This window comes from Anomaloglossus baeobatrachus, chromosome 5 (genome assembly GCF_048569485.1).
Source record: "Anomaloglossus baeobatrachus isolate aAnoBae1 chromosome 5, aAnoBae1.hap1, whole genome shotgun sequence".
Lineage (NCBI taxonomy): Eukaryota > Metazoa > Chordata > Amphibia > Anura > Aromobatidae > Anomaloglossus > Anomaloglossus baeobatrachus.
In genome coordinates this window covers 466,183,815-466,197,664 of record NC_134357.1, presented here as the reverse complement: position 1 = coordinate 466,197,664, position 13,850 = coordinate 466,183,815, and the positions used below count along the sequence as shown (strand labels likewise).

The following is a 13,850-nucleotide window of genomic DNA, read 5'->3' as shown; positions in this document are numbered from 1 at the left end:
TACCAGAGTGGAGGGACTTGGCCACAAAGGGGACAGGCTCCTCAACTAGTGGAGAACTACAAGGCTCAGCTAGTTAACCGGAGGCTAAAGTTACTGCAAGTACCGAAGCCACATCCACACACATCCAGTGAAAAGGTGACCTCATAGGACAAAGGGACAAGGCCGGAAAGCCACCCATACAAAGGATCCACGGACACCGGCTCGGGGCTCTGTGTGCGTGGGCGCGGGGCAGGCGGGAGAGGCCAGAGCAGGAAAAAGACTAGGGAAGTAACACAGAATGGTGTACTGGGTCGTCCACAACGGACATTGCGTATCGACGGTTTAAACCGCCTTCTTAATGGTCCAAGCCAAAAGCCTGTGAAGAATGCAGTTTACACCGTCTAAACGTGTTGTCCATTGTGGCTTTTGTCCTGCATGTCCTTATTGTGTTCAGCTCTGAATTATTTTTAATATTTCCAATAAATTGCCAAGTTTTTATGCCACCTGTATTTCCCGAGTATTTGCTGGATCAATTACCATATTATTCATTGCCCAGGACTTTCTCCCAGTTTGGATCCGTGAACTACAAAGGGGAATAGGAGGATTCAATTTGTCCAGAGCTCAGACAGGTGAGCTGGTCTACATGCGGTTTCTATATACATATACAGTATATATATATATATATATATATATATATATATATATATTTATATATGAAGCTGATTTGCACAAGGTTCCAAGTAAACCGTGCTGGACTCCCATGTCTGGTTCTCATCAACATACATATAAAGCTGACAAGCTCTGGACAGAGTCAGCTCCATAGGTGAGGCCAGCACTCTACACGGGAAGGGACATAATCCTCGTTATGTAACATGATCGACTGTAGCACTGCGGCAAGGTCCTGGAACGTATCATCCAAAACAATGTATTTTATAATGGTCACGTTTGGCGTTCAGGAATCCGGCAGCGGAAAGAATATTATCTATACAGGTGACCTCCGAATTACAGGGTTGTGCACAGCTATTTCCTGCAAAATGTTGCACATTCCACTCAGGCAATCGGATGACAAAGACTTTCCTAAATTACAGTGTACTGGAGAGGACAGCAACAAATGACCGAGATAAAAGGACTGCTCTCCATCGAGGTCACAGTGCTGAACTTTCTGCAGGAGAACTCGAAAGAACTGTAATTCAGAAGCCTTCTCTAATCTCCATAGGCTCCGGCCTGCAAGAGGATGAACTTCAAGCATATAATCATAAAATTAATTGACTATAAGGGTCGTGCAGATGACCGTATTTTTGGTCTGAGTGTTACCAATCAAAAAAATCGGATTCCACTCGGACTAATGTAAGGCAGTGCGCATGTCCAATCTTTCTACCCTTTCTGAGGAAAAAATAAAAAACAAATAAAACAAATGGCAGATCACAGAGTTTGCCATTGAGAATCAGATGACACTCGGTCATTCAAGTCTATGGGTCCATGAAAAACAATTGTTCCATGTACAGATGACATCCAAGTGCAATCCAATTTTCATTGGTGCAGCCTGTGCACCCGCACAGGGGACCAAGAGGTCAGGGGGCTACATCTACCTCTAAGGCCTAAAACACACATCCGTGCCGCCGGTACGTGTTTGGTACGTTTTGCACGTACCGGGGGCACGAAGACACGTACATTAATGCTACCCTATGGTAGCAGGCACACACATGTAAAACCACACGGAACGTGTGTCCGTGTCATTTGTATGTGTGTGCATTTTCAAACACGCTCGACATGTCCACGTTTTCTCCGGCATCACGGGTGTCACATGGCCCGCACCCGTACCACACGGATGTAGTGTGGATGCGGTCCCGTGTGACACGCGCTGGAGAAAACTCACGTGTCAGAGAAAAAAAAAATATTTACTCACCTTCTCCAGCCCTCCTGTCTCTGCCGCTGCTGTCACTTGCTGCCGACCACCGCTCGTTATGCTCATTTAAAATTCACTTCACTGCAGCCGGAAGCAGCAGCAGCGGGGAGGCTCGTGGGCCTCTTTCAAACGTCTGTGAAAAACCACACACGTTTTGCACGGACATGTAAAAGGTGCGTATTGCACTCCGTGTGCCGTGATTTCGGTATATGATTGTTCTCCGTGTGCCATCTCTGATAACACAAGGAGAACAGGAACTTTATGCTCACCTGTCCCTGGCGCTGCTGTCCGTGTTGATGATGTCTTCCGCTCTGCGGTCTCCGGCCCTGCTGACTCCCCTGCTGCTGCTTCCGGAAACGCGGTGCAGTGAATGTGCGATGAGCAGATGAGCATAATGAGCGGGGGTCGGAAGCAAGTGATAGCAGCGCCGAAGACACCAGGGCTGGAGACAAGTGAGTAAAGAAACAAAATTTTATTTCACAGACAGTGTGTTCTCCGGTACATGTCACACTGATGTCACACGGATTCCATCCGTGTGCGGTCTGCGTGACACCCGAGCTTCCGGAGAAAAACGGATATGTCTACGTGTGGCACACACGATCCATGGGAAAACCCATTGATTTTAATGGGTCTATGTGTTTCAGTGTCTCTGATACGTGTTAAAATGGACCTCACACGTACCGGAGACACGGATGTGTGAAGGGGGCCTTAGACTACAAAGGACCCATATGTTGTGCACAAGGGCCCTTCTCTGTCTTTGTCCGCCAGTGTTTTCACAGACTGACAGAATGGAGAAGATGTCGTAGCTTTTATTTTTATTATGCGCTACATCCAAGAAAAAAAAAATTGTAAAAAAACAACATTTTTTGCATATGTGAAAAAACGAATATCACACTGATACTTAGAAATGGACTATGGCCTATGGACTATGGTTAGAAATGGCCTACCTATGCGACTCTAAAAAGCGACTACCTAAGGAGGTCATCCCCAGGAACTCAATAATAACATGGAGGAAATTTGGAGCCCAATCTAGAAAAATACACGGCACCGAATCAATAGGTTGGATGAAGATCGAAACGCTTTCTGCATTCTCACCAAGATTAAAGCTCAACCACTGGAAATCCAAGGGAATATGCTTAATCTCAGACATACTCGATAACGATAAGCTGAAACCCTACCAAGACTTAGCAAAAGAATTCAAACTAACAAAGTCAAATAAGAAAACTTGGAAGATAATAGAAAAAATATTCATGAAACCTAGCACCACCCTCCACCTTCAAAGTAACATCACAGCTCTCTTAAAGAATCCAAATAATCAAAACACTTGGAAAACCAAATATATCTACCAAATTTATAACGAAGACACAAATCTCCTTAACTTAAAACACTTGGAAAAGTGGAAAATCGAGATAAAAATCCCAGAAAATCAATTTGAAGATAGATTTCAAAAGTCATTGGCCACAGTCTACAAAAATATACCTTGCGTTGCTCTTATAGAAACCAATTATAAGATAATAACCTGCTGGTATTACACACCCCATAAATTGCATTTAATTAACCCAGATACCTCAAACAAATGCTGGAGAAACTGTGGAAATTCAGGAAACATAACTCACATATTTTGGTCGTGTCCAAAAATTAAGAAATTCTGGAGAGACATTCAATCACTTATAAGGTCCATTACACAGCTAGATGTAGCTCTAACTCCAGAATTAGTTCTTCTTCTCTTAAACATTGAAGAGATACCTAAACATTTTAGGCCCATAGTAATACATATTCTACTAGTGTCCACTAATCTGATTGCATCCAAATGGAAAAGTGAGAAAGCTCCTAATATTCAAGAAGCTAAGGAGAAACTAACTTTACATAAAACTTTAGAGTACTACTATGCCATAAAAAATAATACTCAAACAAAGTACCTCACCAAATGGGACCCATGGCCAGAGCCAAATCACCGACAGACTATATAGTCCAACTGACGTTAAGAAAACACTAACTATATTCGAGAAATACAAGCTCACTAATAATTCCAGGCCTGAAGCTCTAGTCTTTGATACCTCCCTGATCTAAAACGCACTAGAATTATATATTTCTGATCTCGCAAATTTGCTGGACTGTCTATGGAATCCATGTCAGGAAGTTGTTAATTTTATTTGTTGTTTAGTTATGTTTTGCAAATAGTTAATTCATAAGCAATTGATTTGACCAACAAAATATACTGCTTGCTGTATCAACACTAACAAACTGGAGGGTCAAAATATGTGCATTTTCTTAACCTTGTTATTACTACCGTATCTATATGTCCTTAAATTTTGTAACGCATGCTTTCAAGACTTGTTAACTACAAAACCTAATAAAAATCATTTGAATAGAAATGGACATGCAGACCAAAAGTGAAACGCAAATTTTGCACATTGATGAAAATTGGTATTTTTTCTTTAAAATATGAAAATAAACGGATGTCTGAATGAGGCCTAACGTTATTACAAATCTATTAGGTTTTTTTTTATTACTGATCTGTTTCAAAGAGAAAATTGCTGAAAATGAATATTGCCGCTAGTTGGATGAGTGAAGTATTTATCATACTTTAATAGAGAAATGTTTTTTCTTTTTGTCTTTTTTTTTAAAGAAATAAATAGAATAAATTTAGACTGACACTAGACTCTAATCGTTGGGTAAAAAAATCTAGTAAAGTAGGGGAGAGTTAGGGGTTTTGTTACCTCACCCGAAGAAGTATGGCTTAGGGCTCATGCAGATGGCCGTAGAGGTTTTCATCCAAAAGAATTGGCAAGATTATGCAAATGACAATGGTCAAACTCTGATCAGAGTCTGATCTGAGTGTCGGCATAGTATGCTCTGATTCTTTCGGATGAGAGAATTGGAGCACACTGTGAGGAAATATGGAGAACAAAATGTCTCCATCTTCTCCATTGTGTGAGTTCCCGGACAATCAGAATGCACTCAGATGTCATCCGAGCGCAGTCTGATGTTTCCCACGCACCTATCAACTTGCATGGCTTAGTGCGTTCCGAATATTGTGTCAATTCGGACATACAGCGATTATTGTTTGTAGAACAAAGACTGCCCAAGGAAAAAATTTGACTTGTACACGACCCCATAGACTAACATTGGACCAAGAGTGTTTTGTCGGATCACACTTGAACCGAAAATACGGACGTCTGCACCTGCCCTTAGGCTATAGTTTAATAGTTTCATAGTTTTTAAGGTTGAAGGGAGACTCTAAGGGCGGCTTTGCACACTACGACATCGCAGGTGCGATGTCAGTGGGGTCAAATCGAAAGTGACGCACATCCGGCGTCACTTGCGATGTCGTAGTGTGTAAATCCTAGATGATACGATGAACGAGCGCAAAAGCGTCGTTATCGTATCATCGTTGCAGCCTCCGACATTTACATAATGCCGGTGCCGCGACAGGTTCGAGGTTGTTCCTCGCTCCTGCGGCAGCACACATCGCTGTGTGTGAAGCTGCAAGAGTGAGGAACATCTCCTTACCTGCCGCCGGCCACAATGCGGAAGGAAGGAGGTGGGCGGGATGTTTACATCCTGCTCATCTCCGCCCCTCCGCCGCTATTGGCCATCTGCCGTGTGACGTCGCTATGACGCCGCACGACCCGCCCCCTTAGGAAGGAGCCGGGTCGCCGGCCAGAGCGACGGTCGCACGGCAGGTGAGTGCATGTGAAGCTGGCGTAGCGATAATTTTCGCTACGCCAGCTATCACGATATCGTACCTGCGATGGGGGAGGGGACTATCGCATCGGCTTGCGATGTCGCAACGTGCAAAGCCCGCCTAAGTCCATCTAGTTCAACCCGTAGCCTAACAGGTTGATCCAGAGGAAGGCAAAAAAAACCCAATGTGTCAAATAAGCGCCAATGGGGAAAAAAATTCCTTCCTGACTCCACATACGGCAATCAGACTAGTTCCCTGGATCAACACCCTGTCATAAAATCTAATATACATAACTGGTGATATTAAATTTTTCAAGAAAGGCATCCAGGCTCTGCTTAAATGTTAGTAGTGAATCACTCATTACAACACCATGCGGCAGAGAGTTCCATAGTCTCACTGCTCATACAGTAAAGAATCCTCGTCTGTGGTTATGATTAAACCTTCTTTCCTCGAGACATAGCGGATGCCCCAGTGTTCCAGTCGCAGGCCTAGGTGTAAAGAGATCTTTGGAAAGGTCTCTGTACTGTCCCCTCATATGTTTATACATTGTGATTAGATCCCCCCTAAGCCTTTGTTTTTCCAAACTAAATAACCTCAAGTTTAATAACCTGTCTTGGTATTGCAGCCCACCCATTCCTCTAATAATCTTGGTCGCTCTTCTATCTACCTGTAAGATTATGCTATTTATAACCTTGTATACTTTTTCTATCAAGAAAAGCATCCATTCCTCTCTTACATTCATTCAGTGAGTTGGCCATCACCACTTCCCCAGGAAGAGAGTTCCAGAGCCTCACTGCTCTTACCGTGAAGAACCCTCTTCTATGCTGATGTAGGAATTTTCTTTCCTCCAATCGAAGATAATGCCCCCTTGTTCTTGTCATAGTCCTTGGTACAAACAGATCATGGGAGAGATCTCTATATGGCCCTCTGATATATTTGTACATATTTATTAGGTCTCCCCTAAGTCTTCTCTTTTCTAGAGTAAATAGCCCTAATTTTGATAACCTTTCCGTGTATTGTAATGCACCCACTCCATTTATTATTTTAGTAGCCCGCCTCTGAACCCTTTCAAGTTCAGTAATGTCTTTCTTGAGCACCGGTGCCCAAAATTGCCCACAATACTCCAAGTGTGGTCTGACGAGTGATTTGTACAGAGGGAGAATGATGTTTTCATCTCGTGCCCCCAGACCTCTTCTAATGCATCCCATCACCCTATTTGCTTTGGTGGCTGCTGCCTGACACTGGGCACTCCAATTTAGATTCTTATTGACTAAGATGCCTAAGTCTTTTTCCATGTCTGATTTCCCCAGCGGTTTCCCATTTAGTAAGTAATCGTAGCATCTGTTTCTCCTTCCCATGTGCATAACCTTACACTTATCTGTTTTAAACCTCATTTGCCAAACCTGCGGACATTCATGCGACTTACCTGCGAAAGTCCCGGCCTCTATCTCCATAGTGGAGGGCCGGGAATTCCGCAGATATTTCCACAAGAATAATTGACATGCAGTTATGTGTGGCTACGGGACATCCGCAACATATTCTGCAGCCGCACGTACCTCAGCATGGACAGAGCACTCCCCATGTCCCTTAGGATAACATAGGAAGTGTCTGTACTTGCTAAAACCTGAGGAATTATCTGGAAAATCCAGATAAATCTACAGGTTTTCCAGGTTACATAGTCCCGTGGGCACATAGCCCTAAGGTTCTCTGGGTGATGTTACATATGTGCAGATTGCCACCTGTTAGTGGCTTTGGTATATGCACCTTATTCTCCATCAGCTTTATGCCACTTTTTAATTTGTCTTTCTATTTTATTTTTTGAGGGCATCTCACTCCAGTTCCTACTGGTGTGAGATTTCTGGCGAAGTATTCTATTTGGCAGATATTTAAAACTTTTTTCTTTTTTAAGGATTTTTTATTTTTGACACTAAAAAAATTGGTTGAAGAAAAAAAAATTGATTTTGTACCAGTTTCATGAACCACATGCGCCATTCTGAAGAATTGGCAAATATCCGATAGCATACTACAAGGCAAAAAAAGTAACTGAAAATTGCAAATAAAGCATCAAACCCTGCAGTCTGTAGCTTCTCAGCAGTACTGAGAAAAAACTGCAAAAATAGAAGAAAATGTGGAAGGAATCTATGTGTCATAGGACGTGTATTTGAAGAATGTTTGCAGCAGCGGCGATGACATGTGTCCCCCAGATGTGGAAAAAATGATTACGCCGGATCATGCGCTTTGAGACTGTGCCCGTTCACCTAAAAATATGCAAAAAATAAGACACTTACCTTACTTATGTGAAACTCCAACTTCCTAATGTGTCTTTCAATTAATCGAATTTCCTTAAAAAGTGAAAAACAGAAGATTAGTTCCATCAATGTACACATGAACATTCACAGACACAATTCAATTAAGTAAGTATTAGCACACGTGTATAGATATACTGTTCATCAGGTTGTTAGATATCCGGATGGACATAGTAGATTTTTTTTATACTTTTCTTTGTAAATAGCTCCCAAGATGAAATGTGATTCTGCCAAGGATTCCTCATTTTAATGTGCTACAGGTGTGTCTCAATAAATTAGAATATAATCAAAAAGTTAATTTATTTAAGTAATTCAATGCAAAAAGGGAAACACATATATTATATAGAGTCATTACAAGAAGACTGATGTATTACAAGTTTTTATTTCTGTTAATGTTGAGGATTATGGCTTACAGCCAATGAAAACCCAAAAGTCATTATCTGAGAAAATTAGCAAAATTAGCACAAAATACCTGCAAAGGCTTCCTAAGTGTTTAAAATGGTCCCTTAGTCTGGTTCTGTAGGATACACAATTATGGGGAAGACTGCTGACTTTGACAGATGTCCAGAGGGCAGTCAGTGACACACTCCCCATGGGGGGTAAACCACAAAAGGTCATTGCTAAAGAAGCTGGCTGTTCAGAGTGCTATATACAAACATATTAATGGAAGCTTAAGTGGAAGGAGAAAGAAGGTGCACAATCGACCGGACAAACCACAGCCCTGATTGGATTGTTAAGAAAAGGTCATTCAAAAATTTGGGGGAGACTCACAAGGAGTGGACTGCTGCTGGAGTCAGTGCTTCAAAAGCCACCACACACAGACGTATGCAGGACATGGGCTACAGCTGTCGCATTCCATGTGTAAAGCCACTCATGACCAATAGACAAGACCAGAAGCGTCTTACCTGGGCCAAGGATAAAAAGAACTGGACTGTTGCTCAGTGGTCCAAGGTGTTGTTTTCAGATGTAAGTAAATTTTGCATTTCATTTGGAAATCACGGTCCTAGAGTCTGGAGGAAGAGTGGAGAGGCCACAATCCAAGCTGCTTGAGGTCTAGTGTGAAGTTTCCACAATCAGTGATGGTTTGGGGTAGTCATGTCATCTGCTGATGTAGGTCCACTGTATTTTATAAAGACCAAAGTCAGCGCAGCCGTCTACCAGGAAATTTTGGAGCACTTCATGCTTCCCTCTGCCGACAAGCTTTATGGAGATGGAAATTTAATTTTCCAGCAGGACTTGGCACCTGTCCACACTGCTAAAAGTACCAATACATGGTTTAATAACCACAGTATCACTGTGCCTGATTGGCCAGCAAACTCAAGTGACCTAAACCCCATAGAGAATCTATGGGGTATTGTCAAGAGGAAGATGAGAGACACCAGACCCAACAATGTAGATGAGCTGAAGGCTGCTATCAAAGCAACCTGGGCTTCCATAACACCTCAGCAGTGCCACAGGCTGATCGCCTCTATGCCACGCCGCATTGATGCAGTAATTCATGCAAAAGGAGACCCAACCTGTATGTTGTCACGCTCCCCGGCTCCCCTGCTAGGCTCCCCGGCTCCCCTGCCATGCTCCCCGGCTCCCCTGCCTTGCTTACCGGCTCCCCTGCCACGCTTCCCCGCTCTCAGGTCGCGCTCCGCCGCTCCCGTGCCAGGCTTCCCGGTCCCCCGCTCCACAGCCTTCCTGCTCCATCGCCTGCGGTCCCCAGGCAGCCCGGTCTCCGCTCCCGGCGCCCGTCGGCAACTCGGCCCCAGCCCGGCTCTCCTGCCTCCTGTCCACCGCTCCCTGCTCTGGCTTCTGGCACCCGGGCCTCGCGCATGCGCATTAGGGCGCGCGCGCGGTCATTGACCGTCTCTTAAAGGGCCAGTGTCCTCCAACAGGATATTGAAGAATCAGGTACAGGGTATATAGGGGAATCCTTTCCAAGTGGGCGGGGCCTGTTCTTCGTGTTTTGCTAAGCTAGGAGTCAGGTCTCCTTGTGTCTTGTGGTATACTTACCTATCTCTCTCCTAGAGCCGCTCCTGCCACGCCATCCGGTCCTGACGATTCCCATACCCCGAACGGTGACTGTCCGCCATCCCGTCAGTCCATACCATCTCTGATCCCTGTGGTGACCCGTCTTCTCGCTCCGTCGGTTCCGGACTCTGCCTGACAACATCTCGGCCTCCGAACCTGAGCTCCGTCATCCGGACTACCTTCGGTGACTCCGTGGTCCCAGGGACTTCTACACTCCACTCCTTGGAACGGACTGTCCTGCTACCTGTAGTGCTCCGGCTACCGGACCCCTTGCCTTCAGTGAGGTGTTCGGCCCAGTGGATCCACCTCCTGGGTCTGCCCGTCCACCTGGCCCTAACATATGTCCATTCAATAATCCAAAATTTACTGTAATGTGAAAAAATTGCCAGGTCCCAGATGCTGCATTAAAGCACCACTCCAGTGTTTTGTTTTCTTATTTCACTGCTGGAGTGGTTCTTTAAATTTAAGTTTCCGGACCTTAATCTTACACTCATCTGACGCAATCTTCACCTTCTTCTATCCACGTCGCACCTGTCCATCTCTGTCAGTTTTTGACCTGCCAGCAGCTCCAGTGTTTCATGGAGCGCACCGGAGGTCACAAAATAATTCCAATCTATGAGAGCCTCATTCTGGCCTCATTCTTGCTCTCATAGACTTGCCTTCTGAGCTTGTGATGCAGCTTGTGCCTTTTAGCTAGTCAGAAGTTGGGGTTCCAAGTTGATGCCATGGGATCAGAGCGACACCAAAAAAAGGTGAAGATCTCTTGATCTGAACTCTGTAGCCTCTATACATACCTATGAAATTGGTGGCCAGTTTATGCATTGCAGTACGTGCTTGGACCAAGTTTCACAGACGTCTGTATGAGCCTTTAAAAGGGGTTTTCGAGGACTTTATATTGATGGCTTATCCTAAGGATAGGTCGTCAATATCACATTGTGAGGGTGCGATACCCAGCCCCACCACCAAGGAGCTAGTCCCGGTGCCAACAGCAGCCGGATGTGATCAGTTACAGAGCTGCCTAGCTCAACCACCTGTATGGTGGTCTTGGCCAGGCACTACGCAGCTCTGCAAATGATCACATTCAACAGACACACAAAGCTCTGTTACATGCACATATTGACACACACAGCTCTACTACATAGACCTTTACTTATACACGCATTATATATAAACACATCTTGCAGTTCCTGATCGGTACAGAGCAGGAGAGGAGACACTGGGATCTGCATTGAGGCTGAAGTAGTTGAGCAGCTCCAGGATCTACCTATTCACCTTTCCAGTCATATGATAAGGCACATGATGAGTAAACAGGTCTTGAAATTCCTTGTGTAGAAGGTCCTTCAGCTGCACGGCTCCTGCAGATTCCGGTCCAGTAGCTTCCTGTCCCGATCTCACCAATCACATAGATTAGTGCAAAGCACGAGGCTAGTGGGCGGCTCTATGTGACCAGTCGGGCCCCCTCTTTGCTTCTGTTCACTGGGCCTAATACCCCAGTAAGAGCAGTATTGCCCTGATGGTGGCCCTGATGACGATTACAATGTATGATCACACAGCGGAGTAAAGATCATTGTGGAGCAAAGGTAAGAGACACCAACAGCTATGGGTTTCAGACTTTACATAATGTATGAGGGCCCAATTTGTACTTTTGCTGTGGAGTCCCATGATTTTTATGTATGCCAATGCTGGTAACGCCTTCTTTTATTAAAAAGAATCCCTGAAGGCAGATTGTCATGCAGATCAATGTCCGAGCCTTAACCTGGAATAGTTCATTACACAGAAGAAAAATGTGGATTTCTCTTGAATAATCATCATGTTGCAGATATCAATGTATGATGTTATTCAGCTTTCTATGACCTTATGGGTTGTTCTCTATGAACGTTAGTAAAGGTCGGGTGATGCAAATTTCACAGCTTTATAAAAACCTCCTCTAACCTTGTGCCAAAAACAGCAGCCATGGGTTCTTCTAAGAAGCTGCCTAGCACTCTGAAAATGAAAATGGTGGAGACCCACGAAGCAGAAGAAGTCTATAGGAAGATGGCAAAGCATTTTCAAGTTGCTCTTTCCTCAGTTTGAAATGTAATTTAGAAATGGCAGCTACCAGGAACAGTGGAGGTCAGGATAAGTTCTCAAAGACCAAACAAAATCTCTATGAGAGCTGCTCATATGATTGCTAGAGAAGCAAATCAAAATTCCAGTTTGACTGCAAAAGACCTTAAGGAAGATTTAGCAGACTCTGGAGTACATTGTTCTACTATTCAGAGACACCTGCACAAATATGGCCTTCATGGAAGAGTCAACAGAAGAAAACCTCTCCTGCGTCCTTACCATAAAATTCAAGGTCAGAAGTATGCAAAAGAATATCTAAACACGTCTAAGGGGTACTTCACACACAGCGAGATCACTACTGAGATCGCTGCTGAGTCATGTTTTTTGTGACGCAGCAGTGACCTCATTAGCGATCTCGCTGTGTGTGACACTGAGCAGAGATCTGGCCCCTGCTGTGAGATCGCTGCTTGTTACACACAGCCCTGGTTGGTTTTTTTATTGTTGCTCTCCCGCTGATAAGCACACATTGCTGTGTGTGACAGCGAGAGAGCAACAATCCTGAATGTGCAGGGAGCAGGAGCCGGCGTCTGACAGCCTGCGGTAGCTGTAACCAAGGTAAACATCGGGTAACCAAGGTGATTACCCGATATTTACCTTCGTTACCAGCCTCCGCAGCTCTCATGCTGCCAGTGCCGTCTCCTGCTCCCTGCACACGCTAAGCTAAGCGGTGTGCGCTGGTAACTAAGGTAAACATCGGGTAACCATACCTGATGTTTACCTTAGTTACCAGTGTCTGCAGCTTCCAGACGCCGGCTCCGTGCAAGCGCAGCGTCGCTTGCACGTCGCTGCTGGCTGGGGGCTGGTCACTGGTCACTGGTGAGATCTACCTGTTTGACAGCTCACCAGCGACCATGTAGCGACGCAGCAGCGATCCTGACCAGGTCAGATCGCTGGTGGGATCGCTGCTGCGTCTCTAAAGTGTGACGGTACCTTAATGGTTTTTGGAAACAAGTCCTGTGGACGAGTGAGGTTAAAATAAAACTCTTTGGCCACAATGATCAAAGGTATGTGTGGAGAAGAAAGGGCACAGAATTTCAGGAAAAGAACATTTCACCAACCATTAAGCATGGGGATGGATCAATCATGCTTTGAGCTTGTGTTGCAACCAATGGCATGGGGAACATTTCACAAGTAGAGGGAAGAATGGATTCATGAAATTTCAACAAATTCTTGAGGCAAACATAACATCATTTGTAAAAAGCTAAAGTTGAAAAGAAGATGGCTTATATAAATGGATAATGATCCTAAACACAAGTCAAAATTCACAATTGACTACCTCAAAAGGCGCAAGCTGAAGGTTTTACAAAGACCCTCACAGTCCCCTGATCTGAACATCATTGAAAATCTGTGGCTAGACCTCAAAAGAGCAGTGCATGCAAGAGGACCCAGGAATCTCACAGAACTGGAAGATTTTTCCAAAGAAGAATGGATGAAAATCCCTTAAATAAGAATTGAAAGACTCTTGGCTGCTACAAAAACGTTTACAAGCTGTGATACTTTCCAAAGGAGGTGCTACTAGATACTAGCCATGCAGGGTGGTCAAACTTTAAAAAAATGTAAAAGATGAAGATTTTTTTTTATGCCTCAGTAGGTTATCTATATATAAGAAAAAAATATTTTTTTTCCTATGTCTGTTCCTTATGCACAGTTAAAAGTCCAGACCAATCGGCAGTAAATTTTGCACACAGTTAAATAAGCACATACCCTAACAGGAGTCATAGTGACTTGGAAGGACTTACCTTGTCCAGGTCATAGATGTAACCCTGTAATAAAGGATAGGTAGTGAGTATCTTCATTTTTCTTGTTTGATGTATTGTTTTTAATTAGATTTTCCAGTTTTACATAG

At 44.2% G+C, this 13,850-nt stretch overlaps 1 protein-coding gene across 5 annotated transcripts in view; it reads right to left on the bottom strand.

The window, feature by feature from the left end:
* Positions 1 to 13,850, bottom strand: part of RIPOR3 (RIPOR family member 3) — a 259,002-nt gene that overhangs the window by 115,514 nt on the left and 129,638 nt on the right. For all 5 annotated transcript variants that reach the window (XM_075350608.1, XM_075350607.1, XM_075350606.1 and 2 more), the window contains 2 exons: positions 13,744 to 13,767; positions 7,862 to 7,915 (listed from right to left, as the gene is read on the bottom strand). In XM_075350608.1, coding sequence (XP_075206723.1) covers positions 7,862 to 7,915; positions 13,744 to 13,767 — 78 coding nt within the window. The remainder of the gene's footprint in view (positions 1 to 7,861; positions 7,916 to 13,743; positions 13,768 to 13,850) is intronic.